The 27,328-nt window shown below is 41.4% G+C and overlaps 1 protein-coding gene across 11 annotated transcripts in view; it reads right to left on the bottom strand.

The window, feature by feature from the left end:
* Positions 1-27,328, bottom strand: part of ZNF423 (zinc finger protein 423) — a 402,730-nt gene that overhangs the window by 194,438 nt on the left and 180,964 nt on the right. For 8 of the 11 annotated variants that reach the window (XM_039503481.1, XM_039503470.1, XM_039503477.1 and 5 more), the window contains 2 exons: positions 21,610-21,810; positions 17,937-18,017 (listed from right to left, as the gene is read on the bottom strand). In XM_039503481.1, coding sequence (XP_039359415.1) covers positions 17,937-18,017; positions 21,610-21,810 — 282 coding nt within the window. Of the gene's footprint in view, positions 1-17,936; positions 18,018-21,609; positions 21,811-26,684; positions 26,773-27,328 lie in introns of those variants that run through there. The other 3 variants (XM_039503473.1, XM_039503476.1, XM_039503480.1) reach the window with 2 other exon arrangements.

The raw sequence follows: 27,328 nt of genomic DNA, 5'->3' as shown, positions 1-27,328 counted from the left end.
CAGATCATTTTGAATGTTAATCCTATCCTCCAAAGCACTTCCAACACCTCCTAGCTTGGTATCGTCTGCAAACTTTATAAGTGTACTCGCTGTGCTTTATCTAAATCATTAATGAAGATACAACAGAACTGAACCCAGAACTGATCCCTGCAGAATCCCACTCAATACAGACGCCCCCAGGGTTACACAAACACGACTTACGCAAACCGCACTTACGGAAAAAATTCCGTAAGCTAGAAATACAAGGTTTTGGTTTGGGTTTTTTTGGCGCATAATTGTTGGGTATATGTTTCTGACTTATGCAAAATTCAAGTTATGCAAGGCGGTCTGGAACAGAATGTTTGCGTAAATTGGGGAGTGTCTGTATGCCCTTCCAAGTTTGACTGTGAACCACTGATAACTACTCTCTGGGAATGCTTTTCCAACCAGTTTTGCACCCACCTTGTTCCATCTAGTTTGTATTTGCCTAGTATGTTTATGAGAAGGTCATTTGAAACAGTAACAAAAGCCTTACTAAAGACAAGATATACCATATCTACCACTTCCGCACATCCACAAGGCTTGTTACCCTGTCAAAGAAAGCTATTAGGTTGGTTTGACACGCTTTGTTCTTGACAATCCATGCTGACTGTTACTTATCACCTTATTATTTTCTAGGTGTTTGCAAACTGATTGCTTAATTATTTGCTCCATTATCTTTCCAGGTTCTGAAGTTAAGATGACTGGTCTGTAATTCCCTGGGTTGTCGTTATTTCCCTTTTTATATATGGGCACTATATTTGTCCTTTTCCAGCCCTCTGGAATCTTTCCTGTCTTCCATGACTATCTCCAGTTTGTCTCCTGCTTTTTGACTTTCCAGTATCCTTCCAGCCAACACTTGACTCCTGTCTCATGATTACGGACTCTGACTACTAGGTCTGCCCACCCATGACCTAGCTATGACACTGCCTCACAATATACAGTCAAGATCACAGTGTCAGTACTACACAAACTGCCAGTGAGACCAAATTAAATGTACATCACATTAGCATTTGCTCACATAGATTGTAAATCCTCTAGTTTGTTGTTAAAACTCACTCACTCTCCTTGTGTTGTGTATCAAACTGTATTAAAGTCATTGAGGACTCCTTCTCTTAGGGTATGTCTACACTACAGAATTACTCCGATTTTACAGAATTTTATTTTTGGCAACAGAATGTATAAAGTCGGGTGCATGCGTCCACACTAAGCACATTAATTCGGCAGGGTGCGTCCACAGTGTCGAGGCTAGCGTCGACTTCCGGAGCATTGCACTGTGGGTAGCTATCCCATAGCTATCCCATTGTTCCCACAGTCTCCCCTGCCCATTGGAATTCTGGGTTGAGATCCCATTGCCTGATGGGGCAAAGAACATTGTCGCAGATGGTTCTGGGTACATGTCGTCAAGCCCGCCTCTCCCTCCCTCCCTCTGTGAAAGCAACAGCAGACAATCGTTTCACGCCTTTTTTCCCTAGGTTACCCGTGCAGACTCCATACCACGGCAAGCATGGAGCCTGACCGTCACCGTATGTCTCCTGGGTGCTACCACACGTGGCACTGCATTGCTACACAGCAGCAGCTCATTGCCTTTTGGCAGCAGAGAGTGCATTACGCCTGGTAGCCATCATCATCTTACTCCTGGGTGCTCTTTTAGCCGACCTTGGTGAGATCGGTCAGGTACACCTGGGCAAACATGGGAGCAACTCAGCCAGGTCATTCCCATCTTCTGCTGAGCACCCAGATGACGATGGCTAGCAGTCATAATGCAGCGTCTTCTGCCGAGCACCCAGGAGATGATGGCTAGCAGTCATACTTCACCGTCTGCTGCCAGCTTAAGATGTAAATGATAGATAGAGTGGATCAAAACAAGAAATTGACCCAATTTGTTTTGTATTCATTTGCTCCTCCCTCCCTCCCTCCGTGAAATCAATGGCCTGCTAAACCCAGGGTTTTGAGTTCAATCCTTGAGGGGGCCATTCTGTGTGTCAGTTGATGATGTTTCTACTTGATGCAAAGCCACTCCCTTTGTAGATTTTAATTCCCTGTAAGCCATGTTGTCAGTCGCCCCTCTCCAGAGCGACGGCAGACAATTGTTTTGCGCTTTTTTTCTCATACCACGGCAAGCATGGAGCCCACTCATCTCAACGCAGCAGTCAAGAACACTGTAAACACCTTGCGCATTATTGGGCAGTTTATGCAGAACCAGAACCTGAAAAACAGGCGAGGAGGAGGCGACGGCAGCGCGATGACGAGAGTGATGAGGACACGGACACAAAATTCTCTCAAAATTCTCCCAGTGGCTGCGAAACTTTTGCATGAAGAAGGGCACTTTCATGGAACTTTGTGACTTGCTTTCCCCTGCCCTGAAGCACCAGAATACCAAGATGACAGCAACCCTCACAGTTGAGAAGTGAGCTGCGATAGCCCTGTGGAAGCTTGCAACGCCAGACAGCTACCCGTCAGTCGGGAATCAATTTGGAGGGCAATTAGAAGAGCACACCAGGAAGCACTGCGCATAAGAGAAGCTTTGAAAACCAGTTTCATGACTGTCCAGGCTATGGTGTGACAGTGCTGTTTGTTTCTCCTTGATGAAAACCCACCTCCATGGTTGGCTCATTCCCTGTAAGCCACCCACCCTCCTCCCTTTGATCACAGCTTGCTTGCAAAGGAAATAAAGTCACTATCGTTTAAAAACCATGTATTCTTTATTAACTGATTATAAAAATAGGGAGATAACTGACAAGATAGCCCGGGTGGGGTGTGGGAGGAGGGAAGGAAAAGGCCACTTCAAAACTTGTTGAATGCCAGCCTTCTGTTGCTTGGGCTGTCCACTGGGGTGGAGTGGTTGGGGCCCCGGAGCCTTCCCCTGTGTTCTTGGGAGTCTGGGTTAGGAGGCTATGGAACTTGGGGAGGGGGGAGGGCAGTTAAACAGGGGCTGCAGGTGCACTCTGTGATCCTGCTACCGTTCCTGAAGCTCCACCAGATGCCAGAGCATGTCCATTTGATCCCACAGTAGCCCCAGTGTTGCATCCTGCCTCCTCTGATCTTCCTGTCGCCACCTCTCATCTCGATAGTCCCTCCTGTCCTCATGTTCGTCCCTCCCGTCCTCACGGTCATTGGTCGCTTTCCTGTACTGTGATACTGTGTCCTTCCACTCATTCAGATGAGCTCTTTCATTGCAGGTCGACTGCATGATCTCAGAGAACATTTCATCGCATGTGCGTTTTTTTCACCACCTTATCTGAGATAGCCTTTGGGACGGAGGAGGGAGGCTTGAAAAATGTGCAGCTGTGGGAGGGAAAAAGGGGAGAGAAGTATTTAAAAAGATACATTTTACAGAACAATGGGTATACTCTTTCACAGTGAACAACACTATTACATTACATAGCACATGTGATTTCAGTACAAGGTTGCATTTTGCAACTTTTATTTTGAGTGCCGGCGGCTTTGGTGTTAGAAATCACAGACGCAGGGCCAGGCAACAGAATTCGGCTTGCAGGCGGCCAAGGTAAGTCATAGTCTTTCAGCTTCTGCAACCTTCATAAAAGCAGCGCCCTCCTTTCCCATACAAACAAGCAAAGCCCACTGAGTGCTGCAGTTTTCGTGTTAATGTGCAGCAGCAGAAACCAAAGTAACCCCCCTGACATCCAATTCTCTGGGATGATCGCTTTACCCCTCTCCCCACCGTGTGGCTGGTTCTCCCCAGAAACCTTCTGCAAAGGCTTTTAGAGTACCTCCTGGAGAGCTTCATGGAGATGTCCCTGGAGGATTTCCGCTCCATCCCCAGACACATTAACAGACTTTTCCGGTAGCTGTACTGGCCGCGAATGCATCACAAGTCCTCAGGGCAAATTAACAAATGCTTGCTTTTAAACCATGTATTATATATACAAAGGTACACTCACCAGAGGTCCCTTCTATGGCTTCATGGTCCGGGATACCGCCTTGGGAGGGTATTTCAGTGAGGGTAAGAAAAAGATTCTGGCTGTTGGGGAGAATGGTGTGCTGTGTGTGCTCTCCTCAGGGTTGTCATCCTCCTCCTCCTCCTCATCTTCCCTGTCCGCAAAATCCTGAGGCATGGCTGAGAGTACCCCCTCCTCTGAATCCACGGTCAGGGGTGGGATAGTGGTGGCTGCCCCCCCTAGAATTGCATGCAGCTCAGTGTAGAAGCGGCATGTCTGTGGCTCTGCCCTGGAGCGTTCATTTGATTCTTTGGTTTTCTGGTACGCTTGTCTGAGCTCCTTAACTTTCACGCAGCACTATATTGAGTCCCTTGGACCATCATGCTCTTGGAGATTTTTTCAAATGTTTTGGCATTTCGTCTTTTGGAACGTAGTTCTGATAGCATGGAATTGTCTACCCATACAGCGATCAGATCCAGTACCTCCCATACGGTCCATGCTGGAGCTCTTTTTCGATTCTTGGACTGCATAGTTACCTGTGCTGATGAGCTCTGCATAGTCACCTATGCTGATGAGCTTGACTGGCCAAACAGGGGGTATGTCTACACTACCTGCCGGATCGGCGGGGTAGTGATCAGTTTATCGGGGATCGATATATCGCGTCTCATCTAGACGCAATATATCGATCCCCGAACGCGCTCCCGTCGACTCCAGAACTCCTCCAGAGCGAGCGGCGGTAGCGGAGTCGACAGGGGGAGCCGCGGCCGTCGATCCCGCACCGTGGGGATGGGAGGTAAGTTGAAATAAGATACTTCGACTTCAGCTATGCTATTCACGTAGCTGAAGTTGCATATTTTACATCGACCCCGCCCCCCTAGTGTAGACCAGGCCAGGAAATGAGATTTAAACGTTCGCGGGGCTTTTCCTGTACACCTGGCCAGTGCATCTGAGTTGAAAGTGCTGTTCAGAGCGGTCACAATGGTGCACTGTGGGATAGTTCCCGGAGGCCAGTACCATCAAATTGTGTCCACACTAACCCTAATTCGAACAGGCGATATCGATTTCAGCGCTAATCCCCTCATTGGAGAGGAGTACAGAAATCGATTTTAAGAGCCCTTTATGTCAAAGTAAATGGCTTCGTTGTGTGGACGGGTGCAGGGTTAATTCAATGTAATGCTGCTAAATTCGACATAAACTTGTAGCGTAGACCAGGCCTTAAAGACTTAGTCTTTCAGTCCCAGATCTCTTAGGAGGTCCTATTGAGGTCACTCCTACAGTTATTTCCTCAGACTAGACTTAACAAGCCAGTTATCCATATATGAGAAACTACTAGCTTCTTTAAAAAGGAAGGCTGCTTACAAAGCTACAATATGATTTTCATGAACAACTAGGAAGCATTTGACAAATAAAAAGAAAGAGCTCTCTTCTGGAAATATAGTAAGATTGCAAGATTGGAATCTCAGGTGAGTTACATGAGAAAGGTACCTATCAGATGTGTCCTACAAATGTATTCAACAGAAACATTCTTCTGTATTCACTGCCAAAGCTACTCCTCATTTCTAAAAAGTACCCATCCTGAAAGGAGGATCTCTGAAAAACTTGGTGAAGCTGTATAGATCTGAATCAGAGATAATGTCCCAGATTCTGTAGGACCACAAGACACACTATGTCCACCCATGTTCTTATTGCATTTTGTGATTCTACAGTGTTTTTATGAATTTGTAACAGATGTTTCTAAGTAATCTTGACCATTTCTCTCTCCTGAGGAATTTTGCAGCGGGATAACTTCAGATAATAATACAAACAAAGCTGTAACAGGCACTCTGGGATAAATCTTTAGACACTACATCTAAATATCCTCCAAAGACCTACGATCTGGAATGACCCTGCCTGCAGATGTTTTTGAGCTTACCAGGGCCATACTGAAAAGCAAGACAGCTTATAGATAACTGCAAAGCTCCTTCAGAAAAAGACTGGGAGGAGAGTGAGATTCAAGCTGCAAGGTATGAAAGCTAGGATGCCATGGAGCAGGATAATGGAGAGGATGGTGTGCGACAGCATGGCTCCGACTGTATGCAGAACTCAAAGACACTGAGAAAGGTTTTAGTGTGGGTTATGGCAGTGTTTCCCAGGTATGGGATAATCCTAGAAGAGTGAGCACATAGGACTTGATTGTGGCATGCAGACAGGCCTCTGAGCTGGTTTAGTCTCAGCTTTCAATTTCTTTAAAAAAAAAAAAAAGTCTCTAGCTTTTATGATTGCAAATAAAATTTTCAAAATGAGAAGCAAGAGACATCTGCTTGAATTTGCAGACAGCCTGAAACAATAGTTCTGAGGTGTGAACTGCTGTGTTCATTTCAATGGCTGCTAACTTAGATGCCAATGACTTCTACTTCAATCTAATATTTTTCAAAAATCCTATTTATAGCACACAAGCCAGAGGGGGAAAAAAGCCCTTCCTGCTGCTGGAAACAGAAAACAACCAAAGAGCGCAGTGCCAGCAACAAGAAGGAGGAAGCATTACATATTCTGCTTTTTTTCCATCCCTTAAATGCTGGTCAAGTAGCAGCACTGAGGTCTCTGAGGAGACTGACTGCCCTCCCAGCCTCAGGGCAAATACTGACTGTTGCTGCTTTGGTAAATAGAACAGAATGGGTAGGAGAGACTGATCAAAATGAAGGAGTGAAAACCCTGTCAGTGAGTGCTCATGTGGGCATGTGCCCACACACACACTTCACCTACTTCCTAAGGTAGAGAGAAGTGTGTGTGCATGGGACATACGTGTTTCAGCCTTGTCCAGCTTTGCAGAGCAGCCCAGGACAGCAGCTGTGACATTCACAGAAATGCAAACATGTAGGCACCAACACATCCAAATAACCAGCCTAACTTCACATATCATCATAAAAGGAAGGGCAAGGAATGTGAGTGTCTTCTTTGTCATCTTCCTTCTGGACATTTCTATTAACCATCCTGTAGGATGGTTTGACTTTGTTTCACAAGTTCTAATTCTGAGGTACACTTGATAAATATTGGCCCTGTTCCTGAGTAGGAGAGATCTATAGCTGAAGCATGCTCACCTAATACAGACACAAACAAAAATAGCTTGGTTATAGCACAAAAGATCTACTTAGCTTCATAAACTCATCATCAGTAGGCAATATAGGCAACAGACTGGACACCACAAGCAATAGAAATACATAATAGAACTTTTAAATGTGCAAAAAGACTAAACAAAAAGATCTTTGACCTTCTTGCTTTCCTTTTAGCTCATGCACTGTGCCCAGTGAGACAGCAAATGGAATGGCGTTGAACGTGATAGATAGCTACCCTGTTAACAATTCTGGAAGCCAATTTGTACAGTAGTTGGGCAGTTAATAGCGTTAAACAGAATGATAACCTGTTGAAGTCTACATTTATGCAAATTACATTTTGGCAGATCACACAGACTTTAACAGCAAAACCCGCCAAGAGAAAATCTAAGTATTTTACAAATTTGCTGCTCTATTTTAATAATCTGTAAAATAATAGCATATGACTATACCAGTGATTGTTGGCACATCTGAAGACAAAACATACTTACATAAATAAAGTTAGTCAAAAATTAATCTTTGTCTTCTCAAACAAATAAATGAATAATTTGTTCAACTCTTAACCTTTACAAAGTAAGGATTAAGCTCCTACAGCTAAATCCAATCTGTAGCTTTATCTTTTTTAACAAGAACTTGGCATTTCTTACAGACCTTCCTAAAATAGGCAACATTTGCAAAACAAGGAAAACAGCAGAAACCTCAAACTGTCCATGTTACTGAAAGTAACATATATAAAATAAAAACAGAAGACAATCATTTATTGATAAGGCCCACATTGGATGAGAAAAAATGTAGTTGGAATGGGCAGAATTTAGGATAGTTTTGATTTTATAAAACCTCAAACAAAAAGCATTTGCTTTACAAAAGAAAGGATCAGGCATCCTTTGGATCTGGGCCCCATTTAAGCTGAACCATCAGAGTTAGGCGAAAGAAATAGAGGTTTGGGTGAATGGTCATGGTTTGTGGTTTAAACCTCTTTCTAGATGCAGTAAAAAATATCAAGATGTGCTTGTACTCTTAATTTTAACTCTGTTGATGCACAGAATGCCATCATCAAATTTGCCATTAGATGTTCTACTGCATCTTTGGAAAAATAAGGTGTGAATATGTCTGCATGTACCCCCAAGTCTCAGGCTGCAGTGGAAAAGAGGGATCTTCAAATATTCAAAAGTTTCAGAGTGGTAAAACTCTTTTCATTAAACAAAACTGCCCACATCAGCCTGTCCCTGCATTTTGCAAATCAATAACGTTGTATGCACATGGACTTTAAATTCTGTTAACACGTTAGTGTATATATAAATATACACGCATCTAGGTAAATTTTCTTTCTTTAGACATTTTTCCTTGGGATACAAATTTATTTTTTGAATGAATGGGCAGACTTCCTGTTCTCAAATAAAGCTTTCAATATAAAATATTGTTGTTGACTAATTCCAAGTTTAATAAAAACAAAATATTTTGGATCACAAACACACTTTTTTATAGTGCTTGTCCCTTCTTCTGATAGCAAATCTTTACCTTAATATGATTCCCATCCATTAAGAGGGGAAAAGATTTTTTTAAATATAGACATCCAAAGTTTTACAGCAACTCTTTTTCCTGGAGTCAACATAAGCAAGCACTGAAGCCTCTGCAGTGAAAACAGGATTCTCCCCTCCTTCCTCTGCTTTTTCTCCCTACTGAATGCCATGGCCTTCACTCAACCAAAGGAAATGAAAGACAGACTGAGACAACAGCATCACGTGGGTGAAGGTCAGATTGATTTTCAGCTGTGTGATGCAGTTTTATCACCCTCAGGACAAAAGTTAAGCCCATCCTCTCTCTCTCTTTTTTTTTTTTTATGTCTGTTTTAACAAAGCAACTTATTTTTCCCTGAAATTCCGGTTAGGATCCATTCCTCCAAAATTGTCAAATATGCAGGAAAGCGAACTAATTCAAAACATTTGTGGGTATCTTCCTCAACAGAGTAAAATCCAAAGTCCAGACACTAATTTTTAACAACGACCTTCCACTATTCCCTGCATACGTATACTGGCGCCTTTAAACTACAGAGGTGTCCACAGTGACATTCCCTGACAGCAAAACACACTTGGATACAGTGGCAAGCTGCTCATCAACTATCCTGGTCACATTTGCTCTCTCAAAAGAGGCAAGTTCACAAATCTACTTCCATTTCCCACCCACCCTGTTCTCTACAAACTGAACCTGCTGCCTGTCACTTTATGATCCAGATATGCACAACCACTTACTGTGGCAGCCACTGTCAAACCAGTCAGCATTGTTCAGACCCGAACTGCAAACACATGCTCCCAATTTGCTGTGCAGACAGACTGTCTTCGTTTTTCTTCTTGGCTGATGCCCCTCCCCCTCCAAAGTAATAATGTCGTTTTCAATGCAAGCAACTTTAGCCAGTTAATGCTGTGACATAACTGTTCAACACAAAATGAATCATTTTCTCATCTCTGTTTTTTTCTGATGCTGGCATTTGTGGAGTTTAAACTATTGGCCAGAGAACTCAAGCAATATTTTTCCTTAAGCTAGTACACAAGTTAAGATACAACTTCTACTAGCTTCCTTTTCCAATCAGGATCAGAATCTCAGTGTGCCAGGTTCCGTTCAAATACCTAGAGCGAAACAATCCCTACCTTGAGGAGCTCAGAATCTAACTTGATCAGGACACAAGCAGCATGTGTAACCAAAAAAAAAAAAAAGCAAGAAAAAGAAAGGGAGGGTGTGGAGTAAAGGTAACTGTGATAAGATCAAGTGGGTTAACTCTGTGCATGGCTTGATGTGTCAGAATCATTCGACAATACGTTTGATTATTAATACAAACAAATTAATCAATAATACCAGGTATCTCTAAATACTCTCAACCCAGCCAAGTCTGCCGACAATCTAGCCACCATTTGTTGGCTGATTTCTTGAAAGCGTCTTGAGGAGGGATTTGAAAAAGGAGGTGGTGGTGGACCTGTGGATCTGTTCAAGATTAGGGTTGCCAACCTTCCAGGATTGTCCTAAAGTCTCCAGGAATTAAAGATGAATCTTTAATTAAAGATAATGTCATGTGATGAAACCTCCAGGAATTCATCCAACCGAAGTTGGCAACTCTATCTCAAGATTCAAAGAAGGTGCTCCAGGCATACAGAGCATCATGGAAGAAAGCTCAGAGACAAACATGGGAGAAGAAGACAAATGGGTATTCAAGGCCTGCATCACTGGCAGAGCGACGGGGAAAGGGGCAACACAGTAAGAAACAAGAGCAGATGTATAGGGTAGGGAGGGACAGAGCTTTGAGGAGCCTTGAAAGCCAAAGCAAAAAACTTGAATGTAATCAGGTAGTCAGAATGATGAGCAAGGAAGACAAGACAGGGAAAGCAATTGTGTTTCATGTGGATTGGACAGGAGGCGTGTGATAATAGGGTGGCCAGAGAAGAGGAAGCTACAGTAAGCAAGAACTGAGATAATGACGGTCTTGAGAAAAGTAAAGCAAAGAGGTGGATATCAAAGAGAGAGAGCCCCCTGCTGGAATTACAAAGACAATAGGAGGAAGCAGGTGGACCAGCCAAAGAGAGCACTCAAGGAACGCACTCGGAGAACCAGGAGAACTCAGTATTACAAAAGTCAAGGTCAGACAAGATGCTGAGGAAGAGATAAGTTTGAGGATCATCATAAATGAACATTAGGGAAAAAAGTGAGGAAGGCACTTCATAAGCTAATTTTTATCTCATATTAGCATATCACAGCAGCATGATAAAGGGTTTTGTTGTTGTTTTAATGCATGCAGATATAACGTTGACTGGTACAATTCAAATTTCCAAATAAATTCTTTTTGATTGCGATAAATCGCCTGTATTCATAGTTCATTCAAGTCAATGAAATTTGGGTGCCTAACTCCTTTAGAAAATCCATCTGCTAAAAAAGTGGTCCTTTTAAAAGGAATGACAGTCCAGTGATTAGGACCATGCTCCTAGCCTAGGACATCAAGACCTGGGTTCAAGTCCCTGCTCCACCAAAGACTTCCTGTGTGACCCTGGACAACTCACTTAGTGTGTGCCTCAGTTTCCTCTCTATAAAATGGGTATAATAGTACTTCCCTACCTTACAGGGGTGTAGTCAGGATAAATACATTGAAGATTGTGAAGTGCTCAAATGTACAGGGGGCCATATAAGTATCTAGAATAGACTGAAAATTCCAACCTGCATTTTTTCATTAACTACTGCAAAAGAAAGTATGTAGTAATAAACTAGCAATCTCCATAACCTTGTCTGTCTTGCAATTGCCTTTTTTTATTATTAGTGTTAATTTCATAAGTATATTGTTGCTTCCACTAAAGAGGTTCTCAACCACAGTGACTTTAAAAACAAGAGGAAGACTCAGTACAGTCATTGCTAGGAAAAGGAATGACTCCTGAAAATGCACTGTCACTCTATAAGACAGTTGAGATGGGCTCTGATAACAAGATTGGATGGCAAAGCAGGAAGTGGAAATGAGGTCTAGAGCCTTTCACCACCAGATTACCAGTTCAAATCCAGCCCAAATTGCCTGAAAGTTGTTACTATAAAATGGATGAGTTTGATGGTCTCAGACTAGTCCTCAATGGACATAAGTTCACACTTAAAACAAGGTACAACTACACTAACTGGTACCTAGTTGCCAGAAGCCAGATGTGGCTCCCCTCTACAGGCAGTCCCTCCAGGTGAGGGATTGAGGCAAAGTGATGGGAGAGTTTGTACTACTGCAACCCATGCTGTAATGACTCTCTCGGTAGGGAGAAGAATCCAGTCTCCGTGGATATCACTCCAGCACCTCCCACCAGTAGTGATTCACATAAAAAGAGTTTTTAAAAAGCAAAAAAATTCCTGGTTGAAAAAGAAGGTGGTTCAATGGAAGTGAAAGAAGAGAAAGGGGTAAAAAAGTAACCAAAAAAGGTAATAAGAAAAGGGCTTGTCTATACTACTCCACAGTTTGGACAATGGGGCAGGAACAGCAGTGTGCACTGAAGTGCGGCACTGTAACTCCCCCGTGTGGATGCTGTGGGCACAGATTAAAAGGTTCCTAGTTTGCATTAATGTAACCCTATTTGAAGAGGATTACATTTATTCAAACTAGGAATCTTTTAATCTGTGCCCACAGTGACCACACAGGCCAGTAGCAGGGCAGCATTTTGGTGCACCCTGCTAGTCATGCCTCCATAGTTCAAAGTGAAGAACAATGTAGACAAGCCCAGAGACAGTTAGGGAACAGTAAAAGAAAAGAAAGGCCCAGAGAAGACTGAGGAGGTATTTGTTATGGGGCACACACAGGAAATGAAACTGCAGAGCCCAAGTCTTGCCCAGTCTCCTCCAGCTGGGCTACTTTATTCCATTCCCACTGACTTCAAAACACTTCAGCCTCTTATACACCCCATGGAAAAGATAGGAGGCAGCAGAGGTTTCCTCAAAGCAGGGTGCAGTGAACACCAGGCTGGAAGCTGGCAAAAAAACCGTATCAGGCAGCCCCTAAAGGCTAGCATCAAGGGCAAGCTGAGCTCTGAGTTCCTTAAACTCAGAAGTCACTAAAGAGGATGCTCTAGCTAACCATCTGAAAGCTGGGCATCTGAAGACAACCAAGCCATGCTGGCTAGTTTCCCTTAAGCCAGCCGGCAGTGGGGGGAGGCTGCATTCTGGCTTCCCCATGCCTGGAGCACAGTGAACAACATGCCAGCTGTGTCTGCAGACAAGCCAAGTTTAATGAGGCTACAACAAAAGCATTCACATGTCTACTACCGAGTAGCTATGTTTTTTGCTACAGCTAGTCAAAAAAAAGAAGGCAATTTTTTGAAAACGTTCATACGTTTCCTCCCCCATCTTTTTGCTGAAATTTCAAAGTTTGAAAAATTTTCTGACCATTTTTACTTTTTACTCTCAAAGACACTAACCTGAGAAAGGTTTTTTTCCCTCAGCATTTTTGATGAAAAAACTGTGCTCTGTGATGAATGCATGAAATACACTACTAGTTGCTTTTCTTCTTAGTAAATATTGAAGACTTAATTGTGACTCTTGCTGTGAAGACAGAGAGAACCTTTCTGTCCCCCGCAGTGCTCCTACACAGAGGAAGGTATAATCCATCTCCCACTAGTGGGGAGATGGCCAGAGCCCCACCATTTCCCCCATGCTAGGACAGACATGCTAGTGTTTACTGCTGGTCTAGTGTTAAGAGGACATAGTTTATCTGCTCGCTGTTTTACAGACAATGTCAATTTGGCAGTAACCCATAACAGTTCTCTATTTATAACGTCTCAAGTCTCCCACTCTTTTTTGCGGGGAACAGGGGGAGAACTGAAAAGAAGGATTGTGGCAAGACAACCCTCAGACCAGATCTGCTTGAACTCCGCCAATCTGGTTTCAGCACAGAAACTGCACTAACTGCACTGATTGGTGATTTCCTGGTGATGAATGCAGATCAAGTGGCCGTGCTGATTTCTTTAGCTCTGTCAGGTACCTTCAACACCATACATTACGAGCTATTGTTTACACATCTGCAGTCCCTAGCAGGAATAGATGGAGTTGCTCTTGAGTGGCTCCAATTCTCTCTTTCTGAGAGTAAAAGCAGTCGTGGGCAGCTGCTCAGAGCTCTCTCACGTGGGGTATTACATGGTTCAGTCTAGTCATTCACATTGCCAGAAGAGTATATGAAGTCATTAGGAGACGGGATTCAGAATGCTGAAGACAAGCAGATCTGTGTCTCAATTTCATTGCTCTGCTCTGGTTGAGACAAGGGGTTGGATAAGGGCAATCTACCCGAAGCTCAATCCAGACAAGACTGAGGGACAGTTAGGAGGCTGGAGAAAGAAATTAGGAAAAAATATTGAATACTCTATTTGCTCCCTTGGTTGGGAGGGTACACCTGCCATTCTTCACTCAAGTTTGCATTTTGAAGATTGTGTAAGACCACAGCAAATCTAGATCATCAGGGAACAGTTATGGCCAAAACTGGTTTCTCCCATCAGCACTTGACAAGTAAGGCACAGCCTTTACTTTGGAATGTGAACCCTGCTATAGTAATCCAGCTTTTGTCAATTTGAGACAATTTGAGGCAACTACCATGTGCTCTCCATGGAGCTAACAGAATAGAGTTTAAGACCACTTGAAAACATAAGTTAGCGCAGAAAGTAGCTTCTGTTGGTCAAAGGGTGCGTCCCACTGGAAACATGATTGTCTGTACACAGTCCTGATTGACTTATTTTTTTACTTTAAAGTATCAGTTGTCATCAGTGAACGGTTTGGACCTTGCTTACCTGAAAGACATCCACTACTCTCTGCAAGAGATACTCTGACACAGCTGCAATCACTGATTCTGGAACTCACTTATTCCCAAAGATTCCCTCTCTCTTATTCCCAAATATTTATTATTCATTTAAGTGTATAAAACATCCAAAACTAATCACTCGATGAGTACCTGTTCTGTTCATTCCCTCTGGGGCACTTGGCATTGGCAAATGTCGGCAGACAGGATATTGGGCTAGATGGACCTTTGGTCCGACCCAGGATGGCCGTTCTTATGTTATGTTCTAATGTGCCCCCAACTCAGGCTTAGGTAGGGTGACCAAACATCCCGATATTATCGGGACTGTCCGGATCTTAGGGGCTTTGTCTTATGTATGCAACTATTACTGGCCCTTCCCCTGGAAAAAAAAGTGTCATGATTTTTCACACTTACTATCTGGTCACCATGGGCTTAGGGCACCATCCCCTCCCATAATGTAATTAACAATCAACAAAGCAGATAGACTACATAAAAATAAAAACTCCCCAGCCAGTGCTAATCTTTAAAAGTCTCCCATAAGAGGACGGGGGGACCTTACAAAAGGCCTTTCATAGCATTACACAACTGCCCCTCCAGCCCTTCCCAAGATGCCCCGGAGAAAAGATGGGCCCAGCAGAATGTTCATAAAGTAAACAGATCAGGGCTCTAGCCAAGCTCGGTGGGGAAGTGATTTCCAGAGTCAATGGGCCTTCACAAAGAACACCCTGCCAGTAGTTCTCTTTCATTAATATTGAGAGAGCTTCGGCTCAAGTGATTCTGCTGATCGCAAGGGCAGAAGCATGACCTGAGGACAGAGGTGGTCTTTTGGGTAGCCTGATATCAAACCATTAAGAGCTTTGAAGATCAATTCCAACACCCACCTGCAAACTCACAGGCAACCAGTGCAGTACCCAGAACACCACAGGTATGTGCTCTCTGAGTGAAACCTTGTTTAATAGGTACATTCTGCACCCATCTTCATTCTGGTTGATTGCTTTGTATTTTGTGGGTTGCGGTCACTGGTGCGGATGGGTTGGTTGTGATATTTTGTTTTATCTATATCCTTTTAAATGTATGCACCACTGCCTAGAGTTATGGACAGGCAATTTTTAAAAAAAAAGATAAATAAATCGGTATTAAAAAATAAATAATTCCTTACTGAAGTTCCATACAATCAAGCTAACACATCCTACCATTATTTCCAGCTCAAATGACTGGCCCTCATTGGGCCCTATGATGAAAAAACAAGGTAAAAGGACTTTGCTCGTGTGAAAATGAGCTACAGCACATTTAAGTGTAGTGAAGACATTATCATCCCTAAGAAGAGTTTGAGTAACCAGGCCATCCACCTAGCCAGACCATCACCAGTTATTTCTGGCTCTACCAAGGTTGACAGGAGTACTAGACGTAGCTCATTATTCCCACTACTTATATGGAATCATGCAGGCCACAAAACTCTTTATTTGTGAGAACAATACTCCATTCTTCCCTTTGCCCCAGGATGTTCACCTGAGGGACCCACCACAGAGATCCCATCTGCGATGCACTGTGTGGTGGGCATGAGGCGCTCTTGTATGGGCTCTCCCCTGCTTTGCTGCCCGCACACTTGTGCGGCAGGAGGCATTATTTCTGCTGCCTTTGACCTTATAAGCCTGAGTAAACTGCTCCAGAATTTGGCCCGTCACGGTGAACAATCCTAATTTTAGGTTCAAATGTATCACCATCCCACCCCTTTTACAGTCAATTGGCAGCACTGCTACAGACCCAGAAAATCAACATTACAGAAAATGCTGAAGAAACAATTTCCAAATCATTTTAGCATCCTCCACTACTCCCTTTCCTATGCAACAGCCTACAGTTTGAGTCTATGTCCCAGACCTGGACCCGGCCAGACTGTATGGTAATGCCACCTACCTTCAACTGCAGAAAGGTTCTCGGGACTGCTGGAAAGCAACACCATCAGGAATCATAACATTTTGCAAAGCTTTTATAAACATTCCTAATTCATTAAATACTACACTAGGACAACCTTCGGACTGAGAGATTCCTATATGGGCACATACATATACTCTGAAACCCCCCCACCCCCGCATCCTTAAACAGAACCACACCACATGTCCCTCTGGCACACTGAATGAGTGAAAATCTTACAAGTTCTAGTTTGAATATACTTAAGCAGCAGCTCAAGAAACATATTTCACAGTAAGCTCAACTAAACTGCTGATACTTCAAAGGTTAGCATATGCGTTATTTATCATCAGATTTGTAACTGAGTTTTTGCTCAGTTCCAGCTGCAGATTCAGACACTGCAATACTTTTTATGTAATGTAGTAAAGAATATTAAAGAGATGGTTACATTTCACTGTGGATTTAAACAGGAAGCTGGAGGGGGCTGGTGCCACATTGGCAGAGTAACTTACTGATGTGCTTTTTATAGGAGTCCTGAAAAGAACTTCTTCAAAGTCTGAATGAAAAACAGCCCCATACACTTAAATAATATCTGTGTAACAGGAATCAGTTATGCTAGACCCTCAGATATTCCAGCCAGAATTCAGCCTAAGAATATCTTGGCACTTCAAGTGAGAAGTGGAGCACCCTCAACACTGACTTCTTAGAACCTCACAGAATGAGGCTCCTTTCATTCCTACAGTGGTAGTGTGAAAAGTCAATCAGACTGTATTTTGTATTCTTATTCCAGTGAATGCATGTACAGAATACAGGGACAAACACAAAATGCCTAGTCATCAAGGACAGCAGAGGCTGACCCGGCACATTATTATCTTCTGTATACCCGTTATCTGGAGGTGTTATTGCCTGCAACACAAAAAGTTTGTGCTAACAGCCCTTCAAGCAACATGATGATAAACATTTAACTGTCCCAGTGCCCACTTTCACATCCTTATGCTGAGAAGTGAGCACTCTAAGGGAAGACATTTGTTGCTACACTGTTTGGCAATGTTACCAGGGTTTTACTGGTGCCAATTTTAATATGCTCCTGCGGAAAGCAGGAAAAATGAATTTCAGCACCACACACATACAAAATGGAAATCTATTACCTTTTACTTTAAAACACTAGCCAGGTTAACAGAAAGCAACTGGGTTCTGGGAAAGGAAAGAGCACTCAGACTGAATCACAACATAGTAATTAGGGCCAGTAGGTCATTAAAGCCACAGCTGTATAAACCAGGGGTGTAATTAACTTTCTATACTGCTTTTACACAACAGCATTTCAGTTTCTTCTGTGAAGCGGGGGGGAATCAGTAATATTAAAAAAGAAAAGAAAAATAACCTCTGAAATGCCAATCAAGCGCAGCAAACCATTGTATATTTTGCAGGGGGGAGGGAAGCATGTAAGAAGTGTGTTTTTTAAGTATGAAATACAAAGTACTACATAAGAATTACATTCATGAGATGTAATCAGAAGGTTTGCAACCTGCCATATAGTGGCTGTTGGGTGAGCTTCCTGTATATACAGTTGCAAGGCAATTACTGTTCTCTGTAGAAGGTAAATACAAGAAAATGAAAAATTATACACTAGCATGAAACAGTTACAATACCTCATTTAAAATGTAAGCCTAGTGAACAAGTTACAGGGCATTAAAAGGAGCAACTGCAAGACTTTAATTATAAACTAGTTCCTACCGTACAGTAGTTTAGAAAAATCAGCCGCTTCCAAGCTGGCAATTTCCATATATAGCTCTGCTGCTGTTTGAAACAGACAACCTGTAAAGTTATCAACAACAGAAGAGGACCTCATGAAATGCTCAAGGACCCCAATGTAACCTACTACTGTCCAGTTCATTGATGTGCTAATGTGCTAAAAAAATACTCCATATTCAGTTGAGAAACTGAAAAGAAGGAGAGTAATCTACAAATGGACACTGACCATGGGGGAAGGCGGCGTGGGAGGGGAATATGGGTGAAGGAGGCAAAAATAAAGGGAAGCTGGAACTGTATTTTTAATCTGAGAAAAGTGCTAAAATCCTGAAAAGGAAATCATGCATGCGGATAAACAATGACAGAATCACACATACACACATAGCAAAGCTTGGGGCTTCTCAGCCACTTTTCATCGGATAAGAAATAACAGTATCAGCCAAAAACAAAGGTACACTGCTGAATAGTTGCTTGATGCATGCGGCTTTTGCTGCTGGCCAGAGGGGACATGGTGATTTGTAAATCCAGGTTTGAATTATATTATTGTCAACAATCTAAAGTATAACAGCAATGGTCAAAAAATATTTGTTTTCGCAAAAAGGATTGGCAAGTCTGTCATGGGTGCCAATACTTAGTTCTCTCTAAGTAAGAGGAGGGGGGGAGAATTAATTTTAAAAACTGAAGACATCTAATGATATGCTCAGCAGTCACATTCATTTTGGAAGGCATTTTTAGAACTGCCTTCTAATTGGCTTAAGGATCATTTCCAAGGTCTGACTTCTTAATTGGTTTTTTGGAGGGAGGAAGAGAAGAAACATGATGCCACCTCTCTGGAAGTTGCCCCCACTTAAACCCATTTCAGAATCCTGGTAGAAACTCCAAATCTATAACTTACAATCACAGACATCAGGCAAGAGTAATAAGCATAAAAGGCACCTAATTCTGTCAGAAAGAGAAAATCTACTTGTCACTGACATCAAAAAGAAAACCACACATTTATGCTACAAGAAATGTCTACATTTCAATGATGCTTTGTCCTGAAAGAAACAAGTTTGAAGTACATGAAAAGGCAAAGGGGAAAAATGGCTGTTTGCTACTTCCTTCCATGTCAAATAAGGTGGTTTCAAAGTGTATTATAACTTTAGTGTACTGTAATGAATTTCTAAGGGATTCCAATGAAATAGATGTTTTTTCCTATTCTTTGGAGTGATCTCACCTAATCTTGCAATACTCCTGAGTTGCAAGGTCTTCCTAACTTCAGTATCCCACAGGAAGTCATTAGTTATGTTCTATTACCACCCTTGTAATATTAGCAGCACAAATATTGCCTGTATTGATCTGGACCCACATACACTACTGAAAACATTGCTTCAGATTAAGATATGAAATCCTTACTTGCCAAGAGACAGACACTACATTACAATCTTGTATGTTAGGCACTACAAATAAAAGAAGTGGAGTATATCAAAGGACACTATCATGTAGCTTTTTTTATAGGGTAGTATTTTTAACACATCCTATTTTCTAATGCTGAAAGATTTTTACCCTGATCTTCTTCTGTTGAATTTAGCATAGATTTGTTTTCGCTGTTCTTTAAATGAAACAATTTTACTTTTGTCAAACAACTTAGGGCTTGTCTACACTTGAAACTTGTTTCTGATTAAGGTAGAATACAAATTTAAAGTGCCATAGCTATTCCTGAAGAATAGCCTAACTTCTAGAATAAGAGTATCCATACACGGAGTTAACCAAGGACAGTTAATCAGGAACAATTCCATGTGTCCTTCTACAGTGCCTTTTGATGCCAAAATGTCTTCCCTTTTGTACCAATGTCATGTACGAAGACAGAACAGTCATGAATAATATAAACTGCAATTCAGAAGTCAGGAGTTGGAGCCTGATATACAGTGTTATGGTAGGTCCCACAAAAATACAGAATTTATTTTTATTCTCACTAATGAAATTGTAAATTTTTGAATAAATTAAAATTGGGCCCTGAAAATATTGACACTAAACAATGTCATTTTCTTTTTAGATATTTTGGGCCTCATTTTAAAGCCCATTTTTATGAGCAAAGGAATATGCTCCCCTTCAAGTGGCTGCTTTTGCACTTAAGACACTGCTTTAACAGGACTTTACACATGCTCAGCATCTTTGAACATTTGCCTGTCTTCATTTTAAAGAATCCCTGCATCACTACTACCGTGGCTATCAGCCTGTGCGTAGTAACCTTGAGGGAGATTGTCTGAAGGTTTTGATGGGGTCTCAGGTTTGCTCCCTAGCCTCTGCCCAATACTGGCAGAACAAGAACTGCGCTGATTCTAGGAGGCATATTTAGGAGGCAGGGCAGAAAGCGAAGGAATCAGTACTTGAGACAGATTTAAGATTGCAATCCCTGTCCACCTGCAGCACAGGAGAGAACTTACCATCCCTCCCAGCAGGCAGAAATGGGTAAAAGAAGGAACTCACTTTTCCAAATAGCCTAAGAGGGCAAGGAAAAGAGCTACAGGCCTGGGTTCAAGACAGCCCAACCATAAGCCCCATGAAGTATCATAGGAACAAAGGGCAGACTAAACTAGAGTATCTGGGAAGCTGCAGATATCTCAACTGATCTGATACATTTATAGTAGCATTATTTTTAGTTGTGCCCAGCTGGGGGCAGTGGAGGGAGGAGGAGACACAACACAAACTATTTATCAGACAAATGAAGGTGGCCAGGGGAGGAAGATGCACTTGGGAGGAAGATGACTGAGAGTCTGGGATCGACCTGCAGGAGAGAGGAAGCTTCCCTCTGTGGCTGATGACCTAGCCAGTCTCCCCACAGAAGAACTGGCACAAAAGATCTTTGATGTGTCTTGTGGAGAAAAGTGATGGTTGAATATTGCATTCTGGGAAGGATAAGGATGGAGACCTCTAGTCTCATGAACATGCTCTGTCTCACTGTCCTAATATCTTTTTTTACATCTTTGGTTAGACCCGCAAAGATATTTACTGTAGGCAATATCATCAGTTTAACATGATCTGTAGAATACCTGCTGATTTCCCTGTCATAGAAAGTGTCATGTAAGAGCAATATATGTTGCAATTGTTCACATCAATGCTCTGAGCTCATTCTCTCTTCTCAGAAAATAAAATCAAGATCGGTTTTTCATGACACCCATCACCATCTCCTTAAACTTCAAAAGGAAATGCAATAATGACCCACTAAGCAGTAGTATGGCCCTTGTTTAGCACGGGATTACAAACCTCATCCTAAAACTTAATCTCAGAAATTGTCAGGTCCACTTAAGGTGTTCAGAGGACTTTAGAGTCTCTCTTCCCTAGAATTTTGCACACTTAAATCATTTAACTTTGAACTAACCAACCTTCCTCCATTTGAAGGGAGGGAAAAAACAGTCTACAACTTTTAGAGCTAATAAAAAACGACAACATTTTTGTCTAGCATAATTACTGACAGATTCCAATTGGAAAGCTGTTGCTTTTATTTTAATTTTTATTAAAGAAGTGAACAAAGGCTACCCAAGGCACCACAATAAAATTACATTAACTGTAAAATTACATTATTAATTCTTTAATCTCACTTGAGGCCTCAAGCTGTTGCTATGTCCAATTACCCAGCTAACCACCTGTCAGAATTGTAAAACTAGTTTAACATTACCTCCAGGACAGTGGTGTGCCCTATGTTCAGTCAGGTCTGCCAGCGAATCGAAGTCCTGCTGACAGTTATCGCAGGTGTAAATTGACTCATCCTCCATGTCTTCATCTTCCTCATTTCTCTCTTCCTGACTCGTCACGCTGTTCCTCTCTTCCAAGGCCCGGCTGTCCTTCACCTCATTCTCCAGCTCTCCTCCTAGGCCTCCTGCCAAGAGGAAGAATATACTCCACTGTAAGTTTTAATGGTCTGAGGAAAAAAATTTAAAGAAATGGTCTTGCATCTATTAGATACATTTAATTACCCTAGCTCTCACTTCACATTATTCCTGACACTTCTCATTATATTAATGTGTCTTTTGTATCATGCAGTGTAACAACTCTCAATTGTATTCTTTAATACTTGGTGTGAATCCTCCAAAGATACTTTCTTCTTATCTTCTTTAGTGTGTGTATGGTAGGAACCTCTAGGTCTCCATCATACCAACTGTGACGTTGTGCAGTCTATATGGTTTTATAAAAATGTAATAAGTGAATAGAATGTAACTGAGATATGCTTCATGCAAAAGGTCTCTTGTAAGGTATCATTACAAAGCTCATAATCTACTGAGTGTAATCATCCTATTTGTATAAATGTACCACTCTTGTATCTGAAACTAGAAATATGAAATATAACTCTGAGGGCCTATTGTAATTATGTAAAGTGTGGGCCATTAATGGTGGTTTGGAATCTTGATGACTCCCATTAACTAGGACCATTGTCTACAAATGGCTGTGTTTTACCTGTAAGTCTTCCTGTATACATGTGTGCTGGCAAGTGGGTAATGAAGTCTTACAGTGACATGTTATCATGTCACCTGAACTGGAATCCATCTTTAACCTGGTGCCTTTCCATTGAGAAGGAGGGAGTGGGAAGTCAGAGAGGGACAAAAGGATTCCCGCCTATGCAAAAGATATATAAAGGGGTGGAAGAGAACAAAGGAGGAGAGGAGCAATCATGAAGAATCCCCTAGCTACCACCTTGCTGGAGAAGTCTCTGCACCTTGAGGTCTTTAAACCATGATTTGAGGACTTCAATAACTCAGACATAGGTTAGGGGTTTGCTACAGGAGTGGGTGGGTGAGATTCTGTGGCCTGCGTTGTGCAGGAGGTCAGACTAGATGATCATAATGGTCTCTTCTGACCTTAGAGTCTATGAGTAAGCTGGAACAAGAGCTGTACCAGGGGAAAGAATTGTGCCCAGGCCCGGAAGGTGTCCAGTCTGAGGAAAAAAAACTTACTGAAGCATCTCTAAGAGATTATCTGTATTTAGTTTGATTAGACATAGATTTGAGTGTTATTTTATTTCGCTTCGTGACTTACTTTGTACTGTCTGTTACTACTTGGAACCACTTAAATCCTACTTTCCGTATTTAATAAAATCACTTTTTACTTATTAATTAACCCAAAGTATGCATTAATACATGGCGGAGCAAACAACTGTGCATCTCTCTCTATCAGAGTTATAGAGGGCAAGAAAGTTATCAGTTTACCCTGCATAAGCTTTATACAGGATAAAACGGATTTATTTGGGTTTAGACCCCATTAGGAGTTGGGCATCTGAGTGCTAAAGACAAGCACACTTCTGAGAGCTGTTTTCAGGTAAAGCTGCAGCTTTGGGGCAAGTAATTCAGACCCTGGGTCTTTGTTGGAACAGATGGGAGTGTCTGGCTCAGCAAGACAGGGTGCTGGAGTCCTGAGCTGGCAGGGAAAACAGGAGCAGAGGTAGACTTGGCACATCAGTTGGCAGCTCCCAGGGGGGTTTCTGTGATCCAACCCGTCACACCAACCTGTTAGCATGTCATCATTTGAAGCGGATTCACAGCACATTACAAACTTGCAAGATTAATTCTTGACTGTTAAGAAAAGTTAAGTGCTGGATTTTAATTCTTTAATTCCCTCCACCCCCCCCCCCCAAAAAAAAACCAATCTTCAAGCATCACCAAGAAAAAAATATCTGTTTTAAGGCCCCCATACCTATTTATCTTCTGGTATGTGAGTAGTTCCACTAGACCTGAGCTAACCCAAGTCAATTTGCTAGGCAGACATGCTTTGAATGCTAGTTGTCGGGTTAACATTATAGTATTTGATATTCAGATTTCATCGATATTCTTTATTTTAAATTGTGATCCAAATTTAGGAAAATGGAAATGTTAAGGGAAAGGAATTTGTTTTCAGAATAAACTGCAAGTTTAAAAAAGAGATATAATTATGGACCTGCTTCTCTTTTCACTTACACCAGTGTAAGTCAGGATTAAATCCATTGCCATCAATGGAAATGACCCAGTGTAAAACTGGTCTAATGGAGCTAAGAATCAGCCTCTCCTGCTACATAGTGTCTTTAATACCAAAATGCAGTATGCAAAGAGCATGTTCAAATAATGCTATTAGACTGGTTTGCCTATTTTCCTCCTTGCATTCATCTGAAACTCTGTTTTAATAAAGTGTGTGGACTGTAAAGAATCATTATAAAACTGAACCTGAAGCACAAACTGCCATAAAAAACTGAATTCACAGAATCTTCTATTAGAAGTTCCAAGTTGTTCATTGTCTGAATTGACATGACAGAAGCTAGTTTGTTAAACAGGACTGAGGATATCTCTTCTTGAACCAATTTTTAATGAGATGTTATAAAGTTGTTGGGTTGTTTGTTTTTTTAAATTATGAAGGAAATACCAGTGATTATACAGATCAAATCGTTTCTCATATGGGATTAGATTCAAAGAGATTAATGCCAACCAATACTAAAAAAATGAAACTAAACTGAGAAATACAACTTATTCAAGATGAAAGCTAGGAACTGTAAGCACTTCAATCCATATATATATAAAGTTAGGAGGGTTCTATTACTGCCATCCATTGAAAACACACATTTTCAAACATCTGCACTGAACACAATCGTGTAAATCAAAGGTGCAAACTGTTCTGCAGTTTTCCATGGAGCACTCATAGCATGACATACCCTTCAGACTGCACAGGAAATATTAAAAATCAATGCTTTTGCTTGTGGTGCATGTAGCATCTCTCAACAATTAAATGATCTACACATTTTCAGGATCTTTTGCTGTCAGTTTACACAGATATTTGCAATAGAAAACATTCATTAAAAGCTACCTATTATATTCATCTAATGAAAACAGATCTACCACTAGTGCAGTGGTAATGAATTTAAGGGTTTGGTAACAAGAAAAATTATTCAGCAAGTTCTTTACATTGTAAGCCATTGTTTGGATTATGTTTATTCAGTAAAGTACTGTTCTCTGAATCGCATACTTCACAACCTCTTCCTTTAGTAACAATGTATTGGAGGGGAAAAAAACCTACTTCTGGTCCTCTCTGAACTGGTACCTACTCAAATATACATTTAAGGCTATGATAGCTTTGCTTTACCTAACACATAATTTAATGTATACATTCAAATTATCATTTTCATTTTGTCATATTTACTTAACACATCTCTTTTTACAATCTCTCATCCCAGACTTGAATCACAAACATTATAGCTCATTCAATATCTTTAAACCCTGTATGTCTTGTAGAGTAGATAGTTAATAAATCAGAATGTCAACTCTCCTACTTGTACAAGACAGAAACCTATAAAAATAGTCCAAGTATATAAATCCAATTTAAAGAACTGCCACATAATTCTGTTCTGACTGCTAATGGCAAACTTAGAGAAAGGCTTTCTAAAACTGGCCTTTCCAATGCCAAAAAATAAGAAGGGCTTGGGCAAATTAGTGGAAGTTCCAGAGACCTATACAACACAGCAGAGTAGAAATGTTTCCTTTTGACAGTCAGCTGATCTGGTGAACATATTGCAACAAATTCATCCTCGGTATAACTCCAATAACTACATGACTGCACCAGGGATGAATTTGCTCCCCTCTATCCAACAACAACAAATAATTTAGCACACTACTTTCAGAAAAATAATTTGTACAATGTGAGGTAAGACAACAGATTTCTATTTGCAATGCAACATTGTATAAAAATCTTTTTATTTCCTATTAAAACAGGAAATTTGCTCCACCAAAAGCAACTTCCAAAGTTTCATTACTAGACATATGTATATGTAATAGCACAGAAACGAATCTTGTATAAATTGAGGTATTTAGCAGAGGAAAAATTGCTCAAAATTGAGATTCTGTATTCAAAGAATTGTACTTGTGCATGATTTTCTCCATCTTATTGTCAATCTCCTTTGAATGTTATCTTTATTAGACTCTTCTTCCATGCTATATATTTGATTCTTGCTTTATAAAGCAGGATCTACAGCAAGCACAATGGACAAGAAAAGCATGGTGTCTATTTTTTGAGTTAATTTCATTTACATTGACTATGAATATCAGCACGGAGGACCTCACTATCTCTGACAGCTCACTTTTTTTTTCTTTTAAAGTAAATGTAGTGCCTGTGAAAGGCGCCGGGCTGACAGACTTGGAGGCTTTTCTTTGGAGAGAGGTCTTCAGCAAGCATCAAGTCAAGCCAAGTTCAGCGGTAGCACACGCTGCCCTATCAACGTGTCACAACCAAGAACTAAAGAACATACGTATTAGGAGTGTGATAGTTACTCCTGCCGATTAAGTCTTTGTGCCTCTGCAGAAACTGTCAACAAGGCTGTCATTGGTGGTGCTTTAGATTGCTGTGTATTTTGGATATGGCCACGTAACCATAGGAAAATGGACTGAGAGCATCAACTCATTTCATAAAAGGAAGCAGTCATCAAATGTTATTTTTGGTCACTAACCAATGTGGTCTGATCCAAATACATAAGCTAGTAATTAAAAGCTTTGCATCCTGCTCCATGTAGCCATACTGTTAACTCATTCTTTAAGAATGAGTTTTCTAAAGACTTTGGCTGAGTTTCTTATGAGTTTATAGAATAATATGCCTAATCTCAAGTAATGCTACATGGATCCTAATGGAACAAATTTCAGAAGAGACACACCAAACATTCCATTTTGACTATTAAAACTAAGAAAAGTTACAAAAAATAACTTCCAAAAAAGACTGTAAGTCACCATAAGTAAAAATTATGCCAACCTAATGGTTACCATCTGTGACCCAGAACTGGGAGCAGGCTCTAATTCTGACTCATCAAGCTGGTAGTGCTAAGGAGGCACTGTCTTCAGAGGGATCAAATCTGTACAACACCAAAGTGTCCCTTCAAGGCTGGAAATATACAATAGAAAGGGCTATTTGTACAACACTTTTGTAGAGCCTGGGTAACAGCTGCACTCGGGAATGGAACATACCAGGAATAAAGAGGGGGTGGAAACCAAAAGAGTCTCACAAATGGCCATAGAGACCATTCTGCTTACCTGTCAGAAGGCTCAGTTCCCCAGTAGATATGGACAAGACAGCATGAACTAGTGGTTTGATCAACAGGCGTCAGGAGACCTACCCTGTCACTGATTCTGTCTGCCTTGGGCCGGTCATTTAACCTCTCCATGCCTGTTTGTCAGTCTATAACATGAAGATAAGCACTTCTCCACCTTTATAAAGGTGCTTTGAGATCAGTGAATAAAACATGCTATCAAGTGCAAGTTTTATTATTTGCCTGAGCGGTAAATGTTTACGACAGCCTTAGAGCTTGGATTGCTTAATCTGATTAGGAAACTATTACTCTTACTCTTGCATCTGAAGAAGTGGGTATTCACCCACGAAAGCTCATGCTGCAGAACGTC

Source organism: Mauremys reevesii, linkage group 16 (assembly GCF_016161935.1).
Source record: "Mauremys reevesii isolate NIE-2019 linkage group 16, ASM1616193v1, whole genome shotgun sequence".
Classification (NCBI taxonomy): Eukaryota; Metazoa; Chordata; order Testudines; family Geoemydidae; genus Mauremys; species Mauremys reevesii.
This window is presented reverse-complemented; position numbering and strand designations above follow the sequence as displayed.